The 26597-nt window shown below is 43.0% G+C and overlaps 1 protein-coding gene across 2 annotated transcripts in view; it reads right to left on the reverse strand.

Annotated features, from left to right (window-relative positions):
- NUP155 (nucleoporin 155) overlaps positions 1-26597 on the reverse strand; it is an 88670-nt gene that overhangs the window by 53497 nt on the left and 8576 nt on the right. Inside the window, exons 4-13 of one of the 2 annotated variants that reach the window (XM_032135531.2) lie at positions 22728-22798; positions 16960-17052; positions 15387-15553; positions 15199-15264; positions 14350-14455; positions 13390-13463; positions 12723-12814; positions 6770-6867; positions 5321-5473; positions 2023-2123 (exon numbers count right to left, since the gene is read on the reverse strand). In XM_032135531.2, the coding sequence (XP_031991422.1) occupies positions 2023-2123; positions 5321-5473; positions 6770-6867; positions 12723-12814; positions 13390-13463; positions 14350-14455; positions 15199-15264; positions 15387-15553; positions 16960-17052; positions 22728-22798 (1021 nt within the window). The remainder of the gene's footprint in view (positions 1-2022; positions 2124-5320; positions 5474-6769; positions 6868-12722; positions 12815-13389; positions 13464-14349; positions 14456-15198; positions 15265-15386; positions 15554-16959; positions 17053-22727; positions 22799-26597) is intronic. The other variant, XM_032135532.2, reaches the window with a different exon arrangement.

The raw sequence follows: 26597 nt of genomic DNA on the forward strand, positions 1-26597 counted from the left end.
AGGTAGGAGGATCCCCTGAGCCTGGGAGGCAGTTGCAGTGAGCTCTGATTGTGCCACTGCACTCCAGCCTGGGCAACAGAGTGAAACCCTGTCTCAAAAAAAAAAAAAAAACTTATCAATTCCCTAGTATAATTTAACACCTAACCAATATAAAATTTACCCTGCTGTTCTAATGTCTTTTATGACTATTTTTGGTAACTAGGATTTGATCAAAGCTCATACACTATACTTGATGAGTTTTTTTGTTAAAAACAAAAGTCCACCTTTGTTTGAGAAAAACTCAAATATTAAATCAAATTACATGACATGCAGCATTTGTTCTAAAAAAAAAAAAAGTTAGGTGGAGGACAGTGTCTCACACCTGTAATCCCAGCTGGGAAGCCAAGGTGGGAGGATCACTTGAGCCACGGAGTTCAAGACTAGTCTGGGCAATATAGTCAGACCCTGTCGCTACAAAAAATTTAAAAATTGGCTGTATGTGGTAATGCACACCTGTAGTCCCAGCTACTTGGGAGGCTGAGGTGGGAGGACTGCTTGGGCCTGGGCAACAGGGTAAGGTGCTGTCTTTTAAAAGAGTAAAGAAAAAAAAGTTAACATTTATGGAATGGTGCTTCCTATGAGTGCCAGGCATTGTTCTGAGTGCTTTACACACAAGCTCATTTAGTCTCACAACTCCATCGTGGTAGGTACGATTATAACTATTATAGAGGAAGAAACAGAGAGCCAAAAACAAGTCCTCTGCTTCAGTTTTGAGGAAGTAGAGCCAGGATTAAAAGCAGCATCCTCCCCTAACACAGCATCCCAACCAGGACAGGGTTTATATCTTACTAAGTTCTGAATCCTCACGGTTTATCACAGCACAAGGCTGGTAGTACACGCTCAGTAAAGCTCAAAGAATAAAGGAAAGAAGGAGAAGGGCACTCCTTACCTCCTTATCTTCCTCCTGCTCCTACCCCAGCTCTTTGAACCTTGTCAGAAATTTGATAGAGCTCATGCAGACAATACTCCCATCCCTGGGAGTTCAGTTTTTGTTCCTCCCACTTACACACACCTTTTTCCAGTCCCCCTATCTGGAAGGGTTCAAATTTAAGAACCACCAAAAAACCACTAGTTTTCAGTGAAAACTAGAAGCAAAATGCCTCTGAAGAGGTAGCTCCAAAGACAGAGTACCAGACATTCACACCCCACTAGGGGCTGGTTTATCTGGTTTGATCAGCAGCCTCTGTGGGCTATGCAGGACTATTTAGGAGGACAGGCAGGAGTGAGCAGAGGACACCAAGGGGATGGAGACAGGTAGCCTCCCTCACCTCCTTATAAACTGGGGACTAGGATGGGCAGCTGGGGGCAGGGGCAGTTCATGGGTTCATAGCAGCCTCGGCCCTCACCCAGGAAGACCATATCCACTTCATGATGTATGTGGTGATTTTTGTGTTTAAAACAAAACTGTGTTTGTGGGTGTCCCTCTGTTTATGTAGGAAAGAAAAATGAAATACAATAAGAAAGATGTTGGCAACTCAATTCTCTTATGTGAGGTTCAACTGACTCTTCAAACTTTAGGTTTGAAAGTTTCCATAATTTAAAAAAAAAAAAAAAAAACAGACAAAATTACAAAGAGATTGTTAGAATAAAATCTAAGTCACAACTATAATAGATGGCCTCATATTTAAATAACTAACAAGCAACATATTTAAATGAGGTAAAGATCATTTCATATGAACCTGACATGTTTTCAGAGAAAAAAAGACAATTTTAAAAAAGATACATGTATTTTCTGGTACATTATGGAAAATATTCTGTAGGGTCCAATGTTTGCTTTAAAGATTTTTTTTGCGATTACCACAGTAACTTCTAACCTGACAGATGAAAAACAAATAATTGACAGGATAATTTCTTTACATTATAATTTCTAATCATATGTTATTAGAAGCAAACAGCAATAAATCAGAAGATAAAAGTTTCTTCCATATTATCGTTCACTTAAAATTATATAATAGTTTTCTCAGAATTGTCAGGATAACTTACCTGGGTTTCCATCATTGGCTTTTGGAAAGGAAAAGTATCATGGTTGACACACCATAAAATATCATTATCCTCATTTTCTGAGGCTGCCATCAATAGAATACCTAGAAGTTTAATATACAAAATATTATTACATCATGTCAAATATGCATCCTCAATAGCCTTAATACTTATTGGGTTAGTGCAAAAGTAATTGCGGTTTTGCAATTAAAATTATAAAACCGGGCTGGGCACGGTGGCTCATGCCTGTAATCTCAGCACTTTTGGAGGATGAGGTGGGTGGATCACGAGGTCAGGAGTCCGAGACCAGCCTGACCAACGTGGTGAAACCCTGTTTCTACTACAATATAAAAATTAGCTGGGCATGGCGGCAGGCGCCTATAATCCCAGCTACTCTTGCTGAGGCAGGAGAATGGCATGAACCCAGGAGGTGGAGGTTGCAGTAAGCTGAGATTGTGCCACTGCACTCCAGCCTGGGCGACACAGCAAGATTCCGTCTCAAAAAAAAAAAAAAAAAAAAATTTTACAAAACCACAAGTACTTTTATGCCAACTTAAAATTAGCATATATAGATATACACACACAACATCAATCTTTTTTTTTTTTTTTTTTTTGATATGGAGTCTCGCTCTGTCACCCAGGCTGGAGTGCAGTGGTGCGATCTCGGCTCACTGCAAGCTCCGCCTCCCAGGTTCACGCCATTGTCCTACCTCAGCCTCCCAAGTAGCTGGGACTACAGGCACCTGCCACCACGCCTGGCTAATTTTTTGTATTTTTAGTAGAGACGAGGTTTCACTGTGTTAGCCAGGATGGTCTAAATCTCCTGACCCTCGTGATCCGCTCGGCCTCCCAAAGTGCTGGGATTACAGGCGTGAGCCACTGTGCCCAACCTAACATCAATCTTTATAAATAAACAAGTTACAAAATAGAATAATTCCCTGAAAGACTATATAATTATTTTTAGGGTAGACTCCTTAAGTGTTCTCAATTTTAAACTGTATTTCTCTCAGGTAAACATATTTTTTTTTCACATTTTAACATTTCTGAACTTAGGGTATATCTTGCAGTCAATGGGTTTATCAATTTAATTACTAATTTTATGAAAATATATTTAGTATATAAAAAATGCCGTGACTGACAAATTCACAATGTAATACAAGCTAATATTCAATGAAATACAGTTTATATACTGGTTAATTCAAACACACCATGAATAAAAATGATGAAAGACCAGCCTGGGAAACATGGTGAAACCCCGTCTCTACAAAAAATACAAATATTAGCCAGGAGTGGTGGCACACGCCTGTAGTCCCAACTCCTCAGGACGTTGAGCAAGGAGGATCACCTGAGCCTGGGAGGTTGAAGCTATGGTGACCCAAGATCCTGCCACTGCACTCCAGCCTGGGCAACAGAGTGAGAACCTTCCTCCCCACCCCCAAATGACTTGGAAAAATATTCCATATTCATGGATTTAAAGACTTAATATAGTTAAGATGGCAACATGCCCCAAATTGATATACTGATTCAGCTATCACAATCCAACCTCACTTTTTTTGTGGTTTTTTTTTTTTTTGAGATGGAGTCTTGCTCTGTCCCCCAGGCTAGAGTGCAGTGGTAGGATCTTGGCTCACTGTAACCTTCACTTCCCCAGTTCAAGTGATTCTCTTGCCTCAGCCCACAAGAAGCTGTGACTACAGGCATGCCCCCCACACCTGGCTAATTTTTGTACTTTTAGTAGAGACGGGGTTTCGCCATGTTGGCCAGGCTGGTCTTGAACTGATCTCAAATGATGCACCTGCCTTTGCCTCCCAAAGTGTTGGGATTACAGGTGTGAGCCACTGCACCTGGCCCCACCTCACTTTTTTTGCAGAAATTAACAAGGTGATTCTAAAATTCGTATGAAAAGTCAGGAGACTGAGAATAGCCAAAATCATCTTTAAAAAAAAATCAGGCCAGGTGCACGGTGGCTCATGCCTGTAATCCCAGCACTTTAGGAGGCCAATGCAGACGGATCACTTGATCTCAGGAGTTTGAGATGAGCCTAGGCAACATGGCAAAAGCCTGTCTCTACAAAAAGTACAAAAATTAGCCGGGTGTGGTGGCACACACCTGTAGCCTCTCTCAGCTACTCAGGAGGCTGAAGTGGGAGGACGGCATGAGCCTGGGAATGGAGGTTGCAGTAAGCAGAGATTGTGCTACTGCACTCCAGCCTGGGCAACAGAGCCAGACCACCTCAAAAAAAAAAAGATCAAAGTTGGAATAGTCATACTTACCAATTTCAAAACTTAATACAAAGCAATGGTAACCAAGACTGTGCTACTGACATAAGGATGGATAATATAGACCAACAGAATAGAACTGAGAATCCAGAATCCATATGGGGGATATAACAGTCTTTTCAACAAATGGTGCTCAGACAGCTAGATATCCACATGCAGAAGGATGAAGTTAGATTCCTACTTCATACAACATACAAAAATTATCACAAAGCAGATCAAAAACCTAAATGTAGGAGTGAAAACTACACTTTCAACTTTTGAATTTCACTACAATTTCAAATTTTATTTTAGATTCAGGAGGCATATGTGCAGATTTGTTACTTGCGTATATTGCGTGGTGCTAAGGTTTAGGGTACAACTGATTCCATCACTCAGGTACTGAGCATAAGACCCAATAGTCAGTTTTTCAACCCTTGCTCCCCTACTTCCCTGACCCTTCTAGTAGTCCCCAGTTTCTACTGTTGCCATAGGGTATTTTCAAATACTTCAAAACACCACATAATTTTAAGAATTTTAAGAATATAATCTTTTTTTTTTTTGAGACAGAGTCTCACTCTGTCGCCCAGGCTGGAGTGCAGTGGCGCAATCTTGGCTCACTGCAAGCTCTGCCTCCCGGGTTCACGCCATTCTCCTGCCTCAGCCTCCCGAGTAGCTGAGACTACAGGTGCCCACCACCACGCCCGGCTAATTTTTTTTTTTTGAGATGGAGTCTCGCTCTGTCGCCCAGGCTGGAGTGCAGTGGCGCAATCTCAGCTCACTGCAAGCTCCGCCTCCCAGGTTCACGCCATTCTCCTGCCTCAGCCTCCCAAGTAGCTGGGACTACAGGCGCCCACTACCACGCCCGGCTAATTTTTTGTATTTTTAGTAGAGACGGGGTTTCACCGTGTTAGTCAGGATGGTCTCGATCTCCTGACCTCATGATCCACCCGCCTTGGCCTCCCAAAGTGCTAGGATTACAGGCGTGAGCCACCGCGCCCGGCCTAAGAATATAACCTTAAATCTGACAGTATTTCAGAACTTACCTTTACTATAAAGAGCTCTATGTACTTTTGAAGGCTTTTCTACGGTTGAAGATGCTGAGAATCCAGGAGGTAAGCGGACATGAACCAGCGTCAGTGTATTAGGCCGTGCTAATGGCTGTCTGAATGGACAAGTGCTGAAATATAACCTAACACCTGAAGATGGGGTAAAATTATGCATCAGTAATAGAAAACAAGGACCTGAGGTAAATGTGTTATTGAAGCAATTACATACAGCAATGTAACACTCTGCTAAAATCGTACATAACTTTCCTGACTAATTTTTATTTTTGGAGATGGAGTCTAGCTCTGTCGCCCAGGCTGGAGTGCAGTGGCGCTATATCTCGGCTTACTGCAACCTCCGCCTCCTGGGTTCAAGCGATTCTCCTGCCTTAGCCTCTCAGGTAGCTGAGACTACAGGCATGTGCCACCACACCCATCTAATTTTTTTTATTTTTTTTGAGACAGTCTTGCTCTGTCTCCCAGGCTGGAGTGTAGTGGTGCAATCTCGGCTCACTGTAAGCTCTGCCTCCCGGGTTCACGCCATTCTCCTGCCTCAGCCTCCCCAGTAGCTGGGACTACAGGTGCCTGCCACCATATCCGGCTAATTTTTTGTATTTTTAGTAGAGATGGGGTTTCACTGTGTTAGCCAGGATGGTCTTGATCTCCTGACCTCAGGATCCACACGCCCTGGCCTCCCAAAGTGCTGGGATTACAGGTGTGAGCCACTGCACCCGGCCTTCCGACTAATCTTAAATTACCATATAGACTATCTGCTAAAATATATAGCTAAGAAAATATCACTCGAAATTGAGAGGTGAATCAATACATTTCATTAGAAAGACTTGCAAAGACAAACCAAGAAATCTTGTGTTCCAATTCAGGCTTTGTTACAAAATGTCAGCCACTGTGCCCTTTAGGCTTGGCTTTTGTTTTGCTTTTTTACTGTTTTTTTTTTTTGATATAAGATCTTGCCCTATTGCCCAGGGTGAAGTGTAGTAGCATAATCTCAGCTCACTGCAGCCTCAGACTCCTGGGCTCAAGCGATCTTCCCATGACAGCCTCCCAAGCAGGTGGTACTACAAGGCCGTGCCATCACACCTAGCTAATTTTTGTATTTTTAGTAGAGACGGGGTTACAGGGTTTCACCATGTTGCTCAGGTTAGTCTTGAACTACTGGGCTCAGGAAATCTGCCCGCCTTGACCTCCCAAAGCGCTAAGATTACAAGTGTGAGCCACCATGCCTGGCCTAGGTTTGGTTTTATATCTATAAAGTGAAGAAACAGAATTAGAAAAATCTCCCAGTTTTCAAAATCCTTTATTTTACAAATTATTTATATGGCTTTACAGCAGATATAGAAGTAAAAGTATATTCCTAATCATAAATTTCCAAATCTAAGAATTTTCAGAAGTTGTAACAGTAATAGTAGATATGTAAATAAAACAACATACCTGCATGTGTGACAGCCAATAACTGACAGTCCAGTGATTCAGAATTTTCAATCACTGCTATTTGGACAATTGGTTTAAAAACAGAACGATCGATGGTCCTAAAAGAAAGGAGAAAATAAAGTGTAAAATGTGTCTGCTAAATTTTAAGAAACATTTCCCATGAGAATGTTTACACATTTCTGTATTTTTTTTTTTTTTTTGGAGATGGAGTCTCACTCTCGCCCAGGCTGGAGTAGGGTAGCATGATCTCGGCTCACTGCAATCTCCGCCTCCCAGGTTCAAGCAATTCTCCTGCCTCAGCCTCCTGAGTAGCTGGGATTACAGGCTTGTGCCAGCACACCCAGCTAATTTTTGTGTCGTTAGTAGAGATGGTTTCATCATGTTGGCCAGGCTGGTCTCGAACTCCTGACCTCGCGTGAGCGTGGTCCACCCGCCTCGGCCTCCCAAAGTGCTGGGATTGGGATTACAGGCGTGAGCCACTGTGTCCAACCACATATTTCCATATTTTCTTTTTTTTTTTTCTTTTTTTTAGATAGAGTCTTGCTCTGTCACCCAGGCTGGAGTGCAGTGGCTCCATCTCTGCTCACTGCAAGCTCCACCTCCCGGGTTCACGCCATTCTCCTGCCTCAGCCTCCCAAGTAGCTGGGACTACAGGCACCCACCACCACGCCCGGCTAATTTTTTTGTATTTTTAGTAGAGACGGGGTTTCACTGTGTTAGCCAGGATGGTCTTGATCTCCTGACCTCATGATCCACCTGCCTTGGCCTCCCAAAGTGCTGGGATTACAGGCGTGAGCCACCGCGCCCGACCCCATATTTTCTAAATATGCTAAATAATTTAAGACTAGCTTCTTAGGAAAGTAATACAAGAGCAGCAAGAACTGGAAAAACTCTGGAATGTGTATTTTTTACATTTATATTGTTAAGAGTAACCCTATTTTCAAACAAATATCACAAAAAAAGACTGAAACCATTGGGTGAATGGTTGGTGGGGAGCAGTGTTCTCAGTGTCAAAGTATCATTACTGCTAATTAAAAAGGGAGAAAGGCCGGGTGCAGTGACTCACGCCTGTAATTCCAGCACTTTGGGAAGCCGAGGCAGGCGATCACCTGAGGTCAAGAGTTCAAGACTGGCCTGGTCAACATGGTGAACCCCCGTCTCTACTAAAAATACAAAAAAATTAGCCAGGTGTGGTAGTGCATGCCTGTAATCCCAGCTACTTGGGAGGCTAAAGCAGAAGAATCACTTGAACCCAAGGTGGAGGTTGCAGTGAGCTGAGATCACGCCACTGCAGTCCAGCCTGGGCGACAGGCTGAGACTCTTATCTCAAGCAGGAAAAAAAAAGGGAGGAAATGGATCTTTATAATGTAGACATTTGGTTAAAATCACCTCAATGAAGTTTTCAACAGTGAGAAAACTGCTATTATGTGTCTCTTGATATAATGTAGTAAGACATTTCACATTGCCTATGTAATACTGGCTAAAAGATATATTACTGCTGGGTGAGGTGGCTCACGCCTCTGATCCTAGCACTTTGAGAGGCTGAGGCAGTCAGATCACTTGAGGCCAGGAGTTCGAGACCAGCCTGCTCAACATGGTGAAACCCCATCTCTACTAAAAAATAAATAAAAATTAGCCGAGAATAGTGGCACACATCTAGAGTCCCAGCTACTTGGGTGGCTGAGGCACGAGAATCACTTGAACTCGGAGGCAGAGGTTGCAGTGAGCCAAGATAGCACCATGGCACTCCAGACTGGGTGACAGAGCAAAACTCTGTCTCAAAGAAAAAAAAAAAAGAAAAAAGAAAAAATACATGTACATATATAAAATATATATAAACATCATGTATAAAATATGTGTATATAAAATATATTACTCAGAATCTAATTATAAAAAAAGATAAATTCAGAAATTTGTATAATTATCCTGCCCCTTCCTTCCAAATGTCAATATTATTTAAAAAAAAAAAAAAAAGGTGGCCAGGGGGCTGTTTTATATTAAAGAGACTAACAACCAATCCAATTTATAAATTCTGATGTAATTGGAGAAAAATGGAAAGAAAAACAACTATAAAAGATTTCGAAGCCAGGCACAGTGGCTCATGCCTATAATCCAGCACTTTGGGAGGCTGAGGCATAAAAGCTGGCCAACATGGTAAAACCCTGTCTCTACTAAAAATACAAAAATTACCTGGGTGTGGTGGTGTGTGCCTGTAGTCCAAGCTACTCGGGAGGCCAAAGAAGGCAGAAGAATTGCTTGAACCTGGGAGTTGGAGGTTGCAGTGAGTCAAGATCATGCCACTGCATTCCAGCCTGGGTGACAGAGCGAGACTCCAACTCAAAAAAAAAAAAAAAAAAAAAAGATTTTGGGGGCATGGTGGTTCACATCTGTAATCCCAGAATCCCAGGACTATGACAGGCTGAGGCAGGCATGTCACTTGAGCCTAGGAGTTCAAGACCAGCCAGGGCAACATGGTGAGATCCCCTCTCTACAAAAAATACAAAAATTAGCCAGGTGGAGGTGTGCGTGCCTGTGGTCCCAGCTACTTGGGAGGCTAAAGTTGGAGGATCATCTGAGCCTAGGAAGGTCAAGCACCACTGCACTCAATCCTGGGCAGCAGAGTTAAAAAAAAAAAAAAAAAGACAAAAAAGAAAGAAAAGATTTTGGGGACTACTGGGCAATTTTAATATGGACTAAGTATGTTGTTGTTGTTATGTAAGAGACTAAAGGCATGTCGGTGGCTCATGCCTGTAATCCCAGCACTTTGAGAGGCTGAGATATATGGACTGCTTGACCTCGGGAGTTCAAGACCAGCCTGGGCAACAATGGTGAAACCCTGTCTGTACCAAAAATACAAAAAATAGCCAGGTGTGGTGGCACACGTCTGTGGTCTCAGCTACTCAACAGGCTGAGATGTGAGGATGGCTTGAGCTTGGGAGGAGAAGGAGGCTGCAGTAAGCCAAGATCGCACCACTGTACTCCAGCCTGGGTATCAGAGTGAGACTCCATTAAAAAAAAAAAAAAAGTCACGATGTCTACAATGTACTTTCAAATGGCTCATAAGACAGGCAACAAAGAGACAAAATGTTACAATTGAGATAAAGAGTGTATTAGTTTTGCCGGGTGCAGTGGCTCACGCCTGTAATCATAACACCTTGGGAGGCTAAGGCGCACGGATCACAAGGTCAGGAGTTCGAGACCAGCTTGGCCAGCATGGTGAAACCCTGTCTCTACTGAAAATACAAAAAATTAGCCAGGCACGGTGGTGCGCGCCTATAGTCCCAGCCGCTCGGGAGGGTGAGGCAGGAGCATTGCTTGAACCCAGCAGGCAGAGGATGCAGTGAGCTGAAATTGCACCACTGCACTCCAGCCTGGGTGACGTGACAGAGTGAGATTCCATCTCAAAAAAAAAAAAGTGTATTAGTTTTTGTCACATTGTTCTTTTTTTTTGTGGATTTGAAAAAAATTCCAGAAAAAAGTTAGAGGGAAAAACTGAAAATTATGTGTTTTCAACTGTCTGCTTTCAGAATTTTTTCTTGTCACTAAAGAATAAAACAAAACAAAAAGCCTGAGCAAGATAGCAAGACCCCAGGTCTACTAAAAATAAAATTAGGTGGGCATGGTGGCACACACCTATAGTCATAGCTACTCAGCTTAGGCATGAGGATCACGTCAGCCCAGGAAATTGAGGCTATAGCAGACTATAATTGCAACACTGCACTCCAGTCTGGGCAACAGACTAAAACCCTGTCTGAAAAAAAAACAAAAAGTTGATTTATTTCACTCTGATTGTAACAATAACCTAGGCACAATGACAACAGAAGTTGAAAAATTTGAGGGCTTCATTATAAAAATAGAGTGTTTGCAGGTAGGGTGCAGTGGCCGACGCCTGTAATCCCAGCACTTCGGGAGGCCAAGGCAGGCAGATCACCTCAGGTCAGGAGTTCGAGACCAGCCTGGTCAACATGGTGAAACCCCATCTCTACTGAAAATACAAAAATTAGCCAGGCGTGGTGGCGGGCACCTGCAATCCCAGCTACTTGGGAGGCTAAGGCAGGAGAATCGCTTGAACCCGGGAGGTGGAGGTTGCAGACAGCCAAGTTCGCGCCACTGCACTCCAGCCTGGGGGACAAGAGCGAGACTTTGTCTCCGAAAAAAAAAAAAAAAGAGTGTTTGCAGCTTGACCAAGGTAGTTGGGATATGTGCAAATGGTAATGCAGATTGTCTGAAGACTTGGCTTCTGCGTTAGGTTCTTGTACTTATTTAGCAGTTAGATCTCAGGAAAATCATCCCTTAGTTTCAGTTTCCTCATGAATAAAATGGGTACTACAACTGTGAAATATTGTGTTCTGTACTTGTGTCAATAATCAGACCAGCTAAGCTTGAACCACACACACCTGTTAAAAGAGTGAGGAGTGGCCAGGTGCAGTGGCTCATGCCTGTAACCCCCGCACTTTGGGAGGCCAGGGTGGGCGTATTGCTTGAGTCCAGGAGTTCAAGACCAGTCTGGGCAACATGGTGAAGCCCTGTCTCTATAAAAAATAGAAAAATGCAGGCATGGTGGCATGTGCCTGTAGTCCTAGCTGCTCGGGAGGCTGATGTGGGAGAATCGCTTAAGCCTGGGAGGTGGTGATTGCAGTGAGCTGAGATGGAGCCACTGCACTCCAGCCTGGGCAACAGAGCGAGACTCTGTCTCAAAAAGAAGCAAACAAAAAACCGAAAGAGTGAATAGTTAAAGGTGGGGGAACTTTGAGACACACAGTTTCTTAGTCATGATCCCTATGTAAAGTTGCCAGGAAAAACACATGTCAAGCTGTACTTTACGTAGTAAAACCAGTCTACCTTATATTTACAACTATCAAACATAAGAATAAAAAAGTCTCAAGCTGGGTGCGGTGGCTCACGCCTGTAATCTCAGCACTTTGGGAGGTCGAAGCAGGTGGATCACCTGAGGTCGGGAGTTCGAGACCAGCCTGACCAACATGGAGAAAACCCCATCTCTACTAAAAATACAAAATTAGCTGGGTGTGGTGGTGCATGCCTATAGTCCCAGCTACTCAGGAAGCTAAGGCAGGAGAATCGCTTGAACCCGGGAGACAGAGGTTGCAGTGAGCCGAGACTGCACCACTGCACTCCAGCCTGGACAACAAGAGCGAAACTCCATCTCAAAAAAAAGTCTTGGCCAGGTACGGTGGTTCACGCCTATAATCTCCACACTCTGGGAGGCATGGTGGGTGGATTACCTGAGGTCAGGAGTTAGAGACCAGCCTGGCCAACATGGCGAAACCCAATCTCTACTGAAAACACAAAAATTAGGCTGGGCGTGGTGGCTCACGCCTGTAATCCCAGCACTTTGGGAGGTTGAGGTGGGCAGATCACGAGGTCAAGAGATCGAGACCATCCTGGCCAACATGGTGAAACCCTGTCTCTACTAAAAATACAAAATTAGCTGGGCATGATGGTGCATGTCCGTAATCCCAGCTACTTGGGAAGCTGAGGCAGGAGAATTGCTTGAACGCGCGAGGCAGAAGTTGCAGTGAGCAGAGACAGCACCACTGCACTCCCGCCTGGGAAACAAGAGCGAAACTCTATCTCAAAAAATATATATATATAAATTAGCCAGGCATGGTGGCAGGTACCTGTAATCTCAGCTACTAGGGAGGCTGTGGCAGGAGAATCAGCTGAACCCAGGAGGCAGAGGTTGCAGTGAGCCAAGATTGTGTCACTGCACTCCAGCCTGGGTGACAGAATGAGACCCTGTCTCAAAAAAATAAATAAATAAATAAGAGTCTCTAACAGCTCTGTTTCAAACATAATGTAAAGTGTCATCTCTTCAACATTCCTTGTCTTTTAGAGACATTTTGCTGAGGGAATAATATACTTTTAGAAGGCTACACACAAATAGTATAATTATGCCTGCAAATGAAATGCTTAATAATAAATTGCATGTTACCTAGCAATGTTACCAGCAGCAGAGACGATGGCATTCTGTGACACAGAGGCAACTCTGCTCATTCCTTGTCCATCTTGTCCCAAATCATACACCTGTGAATACAAAATCATTCTCACTTAAACATGATTATATACTATACACATATTATTAAACTCTTCCTTTTAAGGGATCCTTTAATATTGGTATTTAATACAAACATGAAAACATTCAGATTTGAAATTTCACAGAAAGGGGCCCCTTCTGAGAAGTGAGTTGGGCTTTTTTTTTTTGAGACGAAGTCTTGCTCTGTTGCCTAGGCTGGAGGGCAAAGGCATGATCTCGGCTCACTGCAACCTCCGCCTCCCAGGTTCAAGCGATTCTCCTGCCTCAGCCTCCCAAGTAGCTGAGATTAAAGGCACATACCACCACACCTGGCTAATTTTTGTATTTTTAGTAGAGGCAGGGTTTCATCATGTTGGCCAGACTGGTCTCAAACTCCAGACCTCAGGTGATCCGCCCATCTTGGCCTCCCAAAGTGCTGGGATTACAGGCTTGAGCCACCATGCCCAGCAGGCTTTTTTTTTTTTTAGTTACACAGTTCATAGGAAAAATTTAAGAGGCGGGAATTGTCTTCCTTAAAAATAAGGATTTATTTGACTCTTAATGGTATAATAATATTAATACTAACCTGTATTACTCCTTTCTCAGATCGTGTATATAAAATATTTCTAGAATTATCAATTGCAATTTGAAGAATAGGATCTAAAAGTAAGACAAAAAAAAAAAAAAAGACAAAAAAGTAAACCCAAGGATTAACAAAGCAAATATATTAGCCAGTTACAACAAACTGTTGGATCAGAACTTTGTATTCAGGGGCTTTCTACTCTCTTGCTTTGTAGTTAAATCCTAGGCTGTTTGCATAAGATCCAGTCCAAAAAGCATTTTGGTCAGACAACACATGAAAAAAAACACATGCTAAATACTGTGACTGGGTTATGAGCATAGAAAGTAAGTTATTTTGTACTCTAAATGAATTTTAAGCCAAACCGAAAACAAATTCTGTTATTTTTTCATTCAATAATACTTAATGAATGTTTACTACATGCTAGAAACACAGAATAAGTATATCTGGTCCTTTATGTTAAGAAATTTCCAGTTTGGCCTAATTGATTGTGTGAAAGAAAATAATTTTAAAATTTAGTCATATTAATCTTTAGGTATACAGACCTTATTTTGCCAAAGCATTTTAAAAATTATTCCACCTGTTTAAATCTCTCAGTTCGTTAAAAGCTAAGATATATTCTTTTTATATTGGAAATTTATTCTAGACCAAGCAAACAATGTATTAGCTGCCTGAATGACTGTCTCTCTCATATACACACACGTTTTGGTTTAAGTATGTACAGCTGTTTTAGACACAAGTTCTTTGATGCTACATTTATAGGAAATAAGTAAACTTGAGAATAAAATCCACACTTTCTCTATGTTATAATCTCCTTACTCTTTAAAAGACCTTATGAATATATACCAAATGCTACTTAACATAACAAATTGTTTCAATTAAGAATGATAATTTCTGAAGAAAATGTTGAGGGAACAATGTGTTAGAAATTAGTTGTACTTGCCAAATTTATTGTTTCCTACTTACCATCTTCTGAGAATGTGAATTGTAGCAAGGAAGGAACAAGGAAAGAAAGTGAGCTCTTTGAGTGGTTTATTTTCCTGCATCTTTGGCTAAACCACCCTGCTTCAGCCTTAAAGAAAAAATAGAAGACTTATAAAAGTATGTAACTCCCTTACAATAACTACTGTATATCCATATTTATAAAATCCTTCAAATCTTCATGAAATACCAGTTATAATCACTAATACTAGTTATAATCAACAAAATGAGACATATTATTCAAAATTAACTACTGAGTTTAGTCTATAATTTAAAATATCAACCAAATACCGACAAGGAAAGAATTTCAAGACATACTGTTAGATGAAAAGCCAATTATGGGCTGGGCACAGTGGCTCGCGCCTATAAATCCTAGCAATTTGGGAGGCCAAGGCAGGCGGATCATTTGAGGTCAGGAGTTTGAGACCAGCCTAGCCAACATGATGAAACTCTGCCTCTAATAAAAACACAAAAATTAGCTGGATGTGGTGGTACATGCCTGTAATCCCAGCTATTGGGAGGCTGAGGCAGGAGAACTGCTGGAACCCAGGGGATGGAGGTTGCAGTCAGCCAAGATTGAGCCACTGCACTCCAGCCTGGGTGATAGACCTAGGTGATACAGTAAGACTCCATCACATGTAAAAAAAAAAAAAAAAAATCAATTATGAATTAAATCAATAATCCAAGTGAAAACCTATTTGCAAAACTGCATTATGTATTTGTATATGTGTATACACACACAAACACATATGCATAGATATCTATAGAGACACATACATTGATGTCTGCTTTATGTTCCACAAGGACATACATAGAATTAACAATAACTTTTACCTCTGAGGAGAGGGCTGAGTTTTGTAGGCACGGTGTAGTCATGGAGACTATAGCTTCAACTGTATGCTTGAATATTTACCATAAAAATATATTAATGTCCTTATATAATTACAAAACAAAATAAAGGCTTATCTTTCCCTACTCCATCAAGAGAGAAAAAAAAAAACGTTTACAAATATCAGACTTACCTGGTAGGCTACTTCATATAAACAGCCATCCTTTCCAGCCAAGAAAATTCTGCCATTATCAGTGGAAGTTATTGTTAAAAGGTAAGTATTATCAGTAGGAAGAGAATATAAAGGATCTGGAAGCAATTGCATTCCACCAGACATACTATCATTAAGAACTCCAGAACCTATTTAAAAAAGAATACATAAATCAGTTTATTAGCCACTCTACAGTTTTTAAAAATTTTTGCATTATCATCAGAATCTATATGTTTACTCAATTCTTTTTTTTTTTTTTTCTTGAGACAGAGTCTTGCTCTGTCACCCAGGCTGGGTGCAGTGGCCCGATCTCAGCTCACTGCAAGCTCTGCCTCCCGGGTTCATGCCATTCTCCTGCCTCAGCCTCCCCAGTAGCTGGGATTACAGGCGCCCGCCACCACGCCTAGCTAATTTTTTTTTGTATTTTTAGTAGAGACGAGGTTTCACCGTGTTAGCCAGGATGGTGTCGATCTCCTGACCTCGTGATCCGCTCGCCTCAGCCTCCCAAAGTGCTAAGATTACAGGCATGAGCCACCATGCCCGGCCTTACTCAATTCTTATTGACAATTAACATAGTCAACAGCTTCTATAATATACATTTTAAAATTACTAAAAGAAGTCTGATACCATTTGATAATTCAAGTTAAACAGAACCTGCAGAGAGAGAGAGAGAGAGGGAGAGAGAGAGAGGGGGAGTGTGTGTGTGTGTGTGCGCGCGCCTGTGTTTATTATATAGTAAAATAATAAACAAGAAACTAACCCGGCCGGGTGCCGTGGCTCATGCCTGTAATCCCAGCACTTTGGGAGGCCGAGGTGGGCAGATCACCTGAGGTCAGCAGTTCAAGACCAGCCTGACCAACATGAAGACACCCCATCTCTTCTAAAAATACAAAATTAGGCTGGGCGCAGTGGCTCACGCCTGTAATCCCAGCACTTTGGGAGGCCAAGGCAGGTGGATCATGAGGTCAGGAGTTCGAGAACACCCTGGCCAACACAGTAAAACCCTGTCTCTACTAAAAATACAAAAAAATTAGCCGGGTGTGGTAGCGGGCGCCTATAATCCCAGCTACTTGGGAGGCTGAGGCAGGAGAACTGCTTGAACCTGGGAGGCAGAGGTTGCACTGAGCCAAGATTGCACCACTACACTCCAGCCCGGGTGACAGTGCAAGACTCCCTTATCAAAAACAAACAAGCAAACAAAAGAACAAAATTAGCCGGGTATGGTGGTGCATGCCTGTAATCCCAGCAACTCAGGAGACTGAGGCAGAAGAATCACTTGAACCCGGGAGGCAGAGGACGCGGTAAGCTGAGATCACGCCATTGCACTGCAGCCTGGGCAACAAGAGCAAAGATCCGTCTCAAAAAAAAACAAAAACAAAAACAAAAAAAAACTAACCCAATGTTAACTTGTGGAAAAGAGCCTGAGGATTTGGCAGTAATAATCATTACTGTGAGTTAATGGAATTCAACATTTCACCCAGATTAGCTTTTAACTGTAATTATAATTGGCCAAAATATTATTATTTTAAAAAACGTAACATGTGGGTTGCCATACCTGTTTGCAAATTAGCATAGCTGAGTCCAAGAATTACGATGTCTACAGGGGTCGCCAAAACCAGGAGGTGTCGCACATGAGGTTGAAAGATGCCTAAGATAAAGTAGACACAGGGCAGGAATACTTTCAGCATTTAAGCACTAACAGAGTAAGCTTTTATTACCATTAAAGTGAGCTACTAATTAAATGGTATATGAAAAGTCTGGATGCAGTTTAGTCAATTCTGTTGTTAAAATATTACTATGTATGATCATTTAAATAAGTAAATTTTGAATGTCATCAAGATAATGAAGAGGAAAAAAAGTAAATAGCAGTGGAAAAGAACCACCTTAGAAAACAATCACTTCAGTATTTAATGCTATTTAAAAAGTGTTACATTACAAAATAGTTTAAATTTATTAAAATAAAGAGATGTATATTTGTATATCCATGTTCATAGCAATGTTTTTCACAATAACTAGAAGGTGAAAACAAAATCCAAGTGTCCATCGATAGATGCATTAAAAAAAGACATATACACACACACACACACACACACACACACACACACACACACAAAATGGAATACTGCTGAACTTTAAAAAGTAAGAAAGTTGGCCGGGCACGGTGGCTCACACCTGTAATCCCATGGGAGGCCGAGGCAGGCAAATCACCTGAGGTCAGGAGTTCGAGACCAGCCTGGCCAACATGGTGAAACCCCATCTCTACTAAAAACAAAAAATTAGCCGAGTGTGGTGGCACGTGCCTGTAGTACCAGCTACTTGAGAGGCTGAGGCAGGAGAATTGCTTGAACCCAGGAGGCAGGGGTTGCAGTAGGCCGAGATCACGCCATTACACCCCAGTCTGGACGACAGAGTGAGACTCCATCTCAAAAAAAATTAAAAAATAAAAAAAAAGGAAAAATGTTCTGATGCATGCTGTAACACAGATGAACCTTGAGGACATACGTTAAATAAAATTAGCCAGTCACAAAATGACAAATATAGTACCATATGATTCCATTTATATGAGGAAACCTAGAATAGTCAAATTCTTACAGACAAAAAGTGGAATGGTTACTACCTACCACTGAGGGAAGGAGGAACAGGAGTTTTTAGTTAATAGGTACAGTTTCCGTTTTACAAAATACAGAGTTCTAGATATAGGTGGTGGTGAAGGTTACACCATAACGTGAATGGACTTAATACCACTGAAGTGTAGGCTTAAAAACAGTTAAGATGGCAAAGTTTGTATTATGTGTATTTTACCACAATTAAAATATATATACTAGATAGCATTTTGAAATGCAAATAAAAGCTAGACAATTTTAGAAAATAAAACTTGCACCTATAGTTATCTACAAAAGATTACAACCTTGATGATAGTATAGAGCAATATTTATACACTTATGCATCTCTTTTAGATTCTATGTAAAGGAAATACATTTGCTTTGCTTTTTTTTTTGAGACAGAGTTTCACTCTTGTTGCCCAGGCTGGAGTGCAGTGGCTCGATCTCGGCTCACTGCAATCTCCGCCTCCCGGGTTCAAGCAATCCTCCTGCCTCAGCCTCCCGAGTAGGTGGGATTACAGGCATATGGCACCATGCTGGGCTTACTTTGTATTTTTAATAGAGACAGGGTTTCACCATGTCATCAGGCTTGTCTCGAACTCCTGACCTCAGTTGATCCACCCCCCCCCCCCCCCCCCCCCCCCCCCCCCCCCCCCCCCCCCCCCCCCCCCCCCCCCCCCCCCCCCCCCCCCCCCCCCCCCCCCCCCCCCCCCCCACCACAGCCTCCCAAAGTGCTGGGATTACAGGCGTGAACCACCGCACCCAGTGTCTTTATTTCTTCTTCTTCTTTTTTTTTTTTTTTTGAGACAGGGTCTTGCTCTGCTGCCCAGGCTGGAGTGCAATGGCACAATCAAGGCTTACTACAGCCTTGTCCTCCTATGCTCAAGCAATCCTCCCGTTTCAGCCTCATGAATAGCTGGACTACAGGCACACACCACCATGCCTGGCTAATGTTTCTGTTTTTTTGCAGAGACGGGGTATCACCACGTTGCCCAGGCTAGTCTTGAAGTCTCAGACTCAGGCGATCTGCTTGCCTTAGCCTCACAAAGTGCTGGGATTACAGATGTGAGCCACCACACCCAGCCTGAAAATATAATTTTCAATGCAAGTAAATAAATAGTGTATAAAATGCTGGTTTGGGCTGGGCGTGGTGGCTCACATCTGTAATCTCAGCACTTTGAGAGGCAGAGACGGGCGGATCACTTGAGGTCCGGAGTTCGAGACCAGCCTGACCAACATGGTGAAACCCTGTCTCTACTAAAAATACAAAAATTAGCCAGGCATGCTGGCGGGTGCCTGTTCCCAGCTACTCGGGAGGCTGAGGCAGAAGAATCGCTTGAACCCGGGAGGTGGAGGTTGCAGTGAGCCGAGATTGTGCCATTGCACTCCAGCCTGGGCGACAGAGTGAGACTCCATTTCAAAAAAAAAAAAAAAAAAAAAAAAGAAGAAGAAGAAGTCTGTTTTTACTTAACTGAATATCTATAATGGCAAAATGGCCATAATCTTAAAAAATTTTACTTAGGCCTTGCAAAAAAGTCATTTTTGTCTATTATTTCCTCTTATAAAAAGGTACATTTGGCTGCGCAGTGGCTCACACCTGTAATACCAGGACTTTGAGAGGCCAAGGTGGGCAGATCGCTTGAGGCCAGGTGTTTAAGACTAGCCTGGCCAACATGGCCAAACCACATGCTACTAAAAATACAAAAATTAGCCGGGAATGGTGGCACATGCCTGTAATTCCAGTTACTCAGGAGCCTGAGGCAGGAGAATCGCTTAAACACAGGAGGCGGAGGTTGCAGTGAGCACCGAGGTGGCTCCACTGTACTCCAGCCTGGGCGACAGAGTGAGACTCTGTTTCAAAAAAAAAGGTACAGTTAAAGAATATATATATATATATATATATATATACATATATACACATTTTTTTTTTTTTTTTTGAGGCAAAGTCTTGCTCTGTCACCCAGGCTGGAGTGCAGTGGCATGATCTTGGCTCACTGCACGCTCCACCTCCCAGGTTCACACCATTCTCCTGCCTCAGCCTCCCGAGTAGCTGGGACTACAGGCGACCATCACCACGCCCAGCTAATTTTTTGTATTTTTAGTAGAGATGGGGTTTCACTGTGTTAGCCAGGATGGTCTCGATCTCCTGACCTCGTGATCCACCTACCTCAGCCTCCCAAAGTGCTGGGATTACAGGCACAAGCGACCGTGTCCGGCCAAGAATATATTTTAAATTTAAATCAATCAATTCTCCTTCCCGGTAACTCTGATAAGACATTTAGCATTATGCTGGGCATGGTGGCTCATGCCTGTAATCCCAACACTTTGGGAGGCCGAGGCAGGTGGATTACTTGAGGTTGGGAGTTCAAGACCAGCCCGACCAACATGGAGAATTCCCATCTCTACTAAAAATATAAAATTAGCCAGGCGTGGTGGTGCATGCCTGTAATCCCAGCTACTTGGGAGGCTGAGGCAGGAGAATCGCTTGAACCCGGGAGGCAGTGGTTGTGGTGAGCTGAGATCACACCATTACACTCCAGCCTGGGCGACAAAAGCAAAACCCCATCTCAAAAAAAAAAAAAAAAAAAAAGAGAGAGATTTGGCATTATGAGGGTGAAAGAGTAAGTCAAACAATGTTTGTGATATCCGCAAGATTTACTCTGAACTCTGTTCTCACTTCCATGGGCTATCAGGACTATGGCCAGGGCACAGCAGCTCATGCCTATAATACCAGCACTTTGGGAGACCGATGTGGGAGGATCACCTGAGGCCAGGAGTTTGAAACCAGCATGGCCAACACGGTGAAACCCTGTCTCTACTAAAAATATAAAAATTAGTCAGGCGTGGTGACATGCGTTTATAAACCCAGCTACTTGGGAGGCTGAGGCAGGAGAATCGCTTGAACTCAGGAGGCAAGACTGCAGTGAGCACCAAGGTGGCTAAACTGCACTCTAGCCTGGGCAACAGAGTGAGACTCTGTAACAGAAAAAAAAAAGAAAAGTACATTTAAAGGATATATTTTAAATTTAAATCAATCAATTCTCCTTCTCAGTAACTCTGATAAGAGATTTGGCATTATGAGGGTGAAACAATAAGTCAAACAATGCTTGTGACGTCCCTAAGATTTACTCTAAACTCTGTTCTCACTTCCATGGGCTATCAAGAATATGGCCAGGGCACGGCGGCTCACGCCTGTAATCCCAGCACATTGGGAGGCCAAGGTGGGCAAATCACCTGAGGTCAGCAGTTCAAAACCAGCCTGGCCAACATGGCAAAACCCTGCTCTACTAAAAATATAAAAATTAGCTGGGCATGGTGGCACATGCCTGTAATCCCAGCTACTCGGAAGGCTGAGGCGAGAGAATCGCTTGATCCCGGGAGGCGGAGGCTGCATTGAGCAGAGATCATGCCACTGCACTCCAGCCTGGGCAACAGAGCGAGACTCTGTCTCAAAAAAGAAAAAGACTAAAAAAATGGCCAGGTGCAGTGGCTCACAAGTATAAACCCAGCATCCCTGAGGTGGGTGGATTGCTTGAGCACAGGAGTTCAAGACCAGCTTGAGCAACGTGGCAAAACCCCATCTCTACAAAAATTAGCCAGGCGTGGTAGCACAGAACTGTAGTTCCAGCTACTTGGGAGGCTGAGGTGGGAGGATCTCCTGAGCCTGGGAGGTTGAGGCTGTAGTGAGCCATGATCATGCCACTGTACTCCAGCCTGGGTGATAGAGTAAGACCTTAATTTCAAAAAAAAAGAAAGACAGACTAATAAAATGCAGACACTAAAATTTTTCTTAACATTAAATTCAGCAATTGATGAAAAATCTATAGTGCAAAACCTTCAGGTATATCAAGAAAGAGTAGTAAAAAGCAAGTAAAATAAAATTCAAAAAACTACAGTTGGCCGGGTGTGGTGGCTCAAGCCTGTAATGCCAGCACTTTGGGAGGCCGAGGCGGGTGGATCACAAGGTCAGGAGATCGAGACCATCCTGGCTAACACGGTGAAACTCTGTCTCTACTAAAAATACAAAAAATTAGCCGGGCGAGGTGGCAGGCGCCTGTAGTCCCAGCTACGCGGGAGGCTGAGGCAGGAGAATGGCGTGAACCCCGGGGGGCGGAGCCTGCAGTGAGCAGAGATCGCACCACTGAACTCCAGCCTGGGCGACAGAGCGAGACTCCGTCTCAAAAAAAAAAAAAAAAAAAAAAAAACTACAGTTTAACATTTTTAAAGGCAGTGTCACTTATACCATTAAAGTAAACAGTTAAACATTAATAATCACTTTACATATTTCTAATTAGAATTCAAAATAAAACTTCAATGGAAAATACAACTGCTTAAAATAGGCTGTTGTCAGCCAGGCACGGTGGCTCACATCTGTAATCCCAGCACTTTGGAAGGCTGAGGCGGGCGGATCACCGGAGGTCAGGAGTTGAGACCAGCCTGGCCAACATGGAGGAACCCCGTCTCTACTAAAAATACAAAAATTAGCTGAGTGTGGTGGCGCATGCCTGTAATCCCAGCTACTCGAGAGGCTGAGGCAGAAGAACTGCTTGAACCCAGGAGGTGGAGGTTGTAGTGAGCCAAGATTGCGCCACTGCACTCCAGCCTACTCGATGGAGCAAGACTCCAACTCAAAAAAAAAATGTGTGTTGTTGTTCAGGTCTATACCATTTGGAGTTTACATATACAAACATAATCTCTTCCTTATAGTTTTATTTCTTACCTGCTTTTGGTTTCACAAGCCCCACAGCAAGAATAGTCTCACTAAGTCCATCAAAATAGGCAAGGTCACCTCTGTGAATAAATGAAGAAAAACATGTTACACATATAAAGCAAACAGGCCAGATGTGGTGGCTCATGTCTTTAATCCCAGTACTTTGGGAGTCTGAGGCAGGAGGATTGCCTGAGCCCAGAAGTTCAAGACCAGCCTGGGCAACATAGTGAGACTCTGTCTCTACAAAAAAGAAACAAAAAAATTAGCCAGGCATGGGGGTGTGAGGCCACTGAGTTGGCAGGATCGTAAAGGCCCGGGAGGTTGAGGCTGCAGTGAGTAGTGATCATGCCACTGCACTCCAGCCTGGGTGACAAGTGAGAGCCTGTCTCAAAAAAGAAAAGAAAAACAGAAAACGAAGTATTATCTTACAATGCTCTTTATTATTATTATTACTATTATTTTTGAGACAAGGTCCAGCTCTGTCACCCAGGCTGAAGTACAGTGGCATGATCTTGGCTCACTGCAATCTCCACTTCACACCTGGCGGATTTTTGTATTTTTTGTAGAGACAAGGTTTGGCCATATTGCCCAGGCTGGTGTTGAACTCCTGAATGTTCTTTATTAGTTAAATAAATTTAGACACAGAATATAATGAAAAAACTGGCTGGGCACAGTGGCTCACACCTGTAATCCCAGCACTTCGGGAGGCCGGGGTGGGCGAATCACAAGGTCAGGAGATTGAGACCATCCTGGCCAACGTGGTGAAACCCCATCACTACTAAAATACAAAGAATTAGACGGGCATGGTGGCGCACCCCTGTGGTCCCAGCTACTCGGGAGGCTGAGGCGGGAGAATCGTTTGAACCCGGGAGGCAGAGTTGCAGTGAGCCGAGATCACACCACTGCACTCCAGCCTGACTAGAGAGCGTATATATAATTTTTTCATTTTATATATATTGAATATATAGAAATATTTTTCATTATATATATAATGAAAACATAAACGAGCAAACAAAACTGTTTCAGTTCCAAGACCCAGGGACCCAGACCTGCTTATGGCTAAGAATGAACTAGAAAAACAGGGAAATACAAAAATAGAAAATGCTGCTCCCCATTCCAAACATCTCCACAACAGGGCTGCACATCAAGTAATAGCAATCTACTGCTGGGGCAGGGGCAAGAGGAAGAAGAGGGCCATCTTACAAGGATGGAATGAATCTAAACTATCAGACAAGAAATGTAAAGTAACTATGAACTATACATATAGGCTTTATACAGGAAAAAATATCTAATTGACCATATGTACAAATAGGTAAAGTTGGGAGGTTGAGACATGTGGATCACTTGAGGCCATGAGTTCAAGACCAGCCTGGCCAACACAATGGTACCTGTCTCTACTAAAAATAGAAAAAATTAGCCAGGCATGGTGGCCCAGGCCTGTAATCCCAGCTACTCGGGAGGCTGAGGCATGAGAATCACTTGAACCTGGGAGGCAGAGGTTGCAGTGAGGCAAGATGACACCACTGCACTCAAGCCTGGGCAACAGAGCAAGACTCTGTCTCAAAAAAAAAAGGGAGAAATAAAACAGACAAAAAAAAATAAGAATTTCGACAGAAAGATAAAAATTATAAGAAGTCAGTGAGGCCAGGTGTGGTGGCTTACGCCTATAATCCCCAGCATTTTGGGAGGCTGAGGTGGGCGGATCACGAGGTCAGGAGATCGAGACCATCCTGGCCAACATGGTGAAACCCTGTCTCTACTAAAACACACACAAAAAATTAGCTGGCCATGGTGGCACACGCTTGTATTCCCAGCTACTCAGGAGGCTGAGGCAGGGGAATTACTTGAACCAGGGAGGAGAAGGTTGCAGTCAGCCAAGATCTTGCCACTGTACTCCAGCCTGGGCAACAGAATGAGACTCAGTCTCGTGCGGTGGCTCACGCTTGTAATCCCAGCACTTTGGGAGGCTGAGGTGGGCGGATCACCTGAGGTCAGGAATTCGAGACCAGCTTGCCCAACCTGGTGAAACTCCGCCTCCACTAAAAATACAAAAATTAGCCGGGTGTGGTGGTGCATGCCTACAATCCCAGCTACTCGGGAGGCTGAGGCAGGAGAATCACTTGAACCCAGGAGGTCGAGGCTGTAGTGAGCCGAGATCATGCCACTGCACTCCAGCCTCAGCAACGGAGTGAGACAAAAAAAAAAAAAAAAGGGGTCCGGGTGCAGTGGCTTACACCTGTAATCCCAGCACTTTGAGACTCCGTCTCCCAAAAAACAGGGAGATAGACAGAAAGTGGAAAAACAAAAAACAGAATGGAGCATCTAAAATGAGGTATATAACAAAAGTATAGCTGAAATCTCTGAAGAAAAAGAATGTATCAGAATATTTCAAGATAATGGCTGGACTAGGTGCAGTGGCTCATGCCTGTAATCCCAGCACTTTGGGAGGCCAAGGAGGGCAAATCACTGGAGGCCAGGAGTTCAAGACCAGCCTAGTCAATATAGTGAAATCCCACCTCTACTAACAATACAAAAATTAGCCAGGTGTGGTGGCCCGTACCTGTAGTCCCAGCTACTCCAGAGGCTGAGGCAAGAAGTGCTTGAACCCAGGAGGCGGAGGTTGCAGTGAACCAAGATAGTCCACTGCACTCCAGCCTGGGCAACAGAGTGAGACTCTGTCTCAAAAAAAAAAAAAAAAGACAACGGCTGAACAGAAAAGAAAAGACAGAGAGAGAAAAATAAAGAAAATAGCCGAAAAAAATTCTAAAAATAGTAGAAGACATCAAACTAAAGATCTAAGAAGCTCAGAGAACATGAAGCAGAATAAATACCACAAAAAAAATATAATCTAGACTTTCAAGAAAGCTTCCAGTCATCCTGAAAAGGCCATCCACACAGGAACAAAATAGCTAAATGGCAACTTATGTGGACTAGGATTCCCCCTCCTCCTACATCATGCCATTCCACAGGGCCCTTTGATAATTGGCACAGCCTCTTGAAACTATGATCCAATGCTGAGATAGCTAGGGGTTAGAGAACAATGAAATGACCAAGATTACATTTTTATCATCCAGATGGAATTAGGATTTATAATAGAAAGCCAATTGAGTATTTAAACTAAGTATAAATTTTACAAAATTGAATTTGTGGACCTTGTGCCTTGATTTTTAAAAATAAGTACATTCTTCAAATAATTTTTCCTTAAACGAACACACACTGCTATGGATCAAATATCTGTGTCCTCCTAAAATTCACGTTAAATCCTAACTCTTAATGTGATAGTATTTGTAGGTGGGGTCTTTGAAAGGTTATGAGGTCATGAGGGTATATACCTCATGAATGGGATTAGTGCCCTTATAAAAGAGGACCCAAAGAACTCCCCTACCCCTCTGCCATGTGAGGACAGAGTGAAAAGATAGCCATCTATGAACACAGAAGTGGGCTTTCACCAGACCTTGATCTTGGACTTCCAGCTTCCAGAACCATAAGAAATAAATTTCTGTTGATCATAGGCTATGGTATGATCTGTTTTACAGTCTTAGCTCAGACTAAGACACACAGTAAGGTTGGACTGTTTGTTCCATGAGGGCAGAACCACATTCATCTCATTCAGTACTGTTCCTACCACAACAACAGTGTCAGATACATAAGATCAATATGTATGTGTCAAACAAATATGTTGGATGTTAATGGAAATGTAAAAAATTTCATTAAAGTGTTTTTTTTTTTTGAGATGGAGTTTTCCCTCTTGTTGCCCAGGCTGGAGTGCAATGGCGCCATCTCGGCTCACCACAACCTCTGCCTGCCAGGTTCAAGTGATTCTCCTGCCTCAGCCTCCCGAGTAGCTGCGATTACAGGCATGTGCCACCATGCCAGGCT

The sequence above is a fragment of the Hylobates moloch genome, unplaced genomic scaffold (assembly GCF_009828535.3).
Source record: "Hylobates moloch isolate HMO894 unplaced genomic scaffold, HMol_V3 SCAFFOLD_17, whole genome shotgun sequence".
Classification (NCBI taxonomy): domain Eukaryota; kingdom Metazoa; phylum Chordata; class Mammalia; order Primates; family Hylobatidae; genus Hylobates; species Hylobates moloch.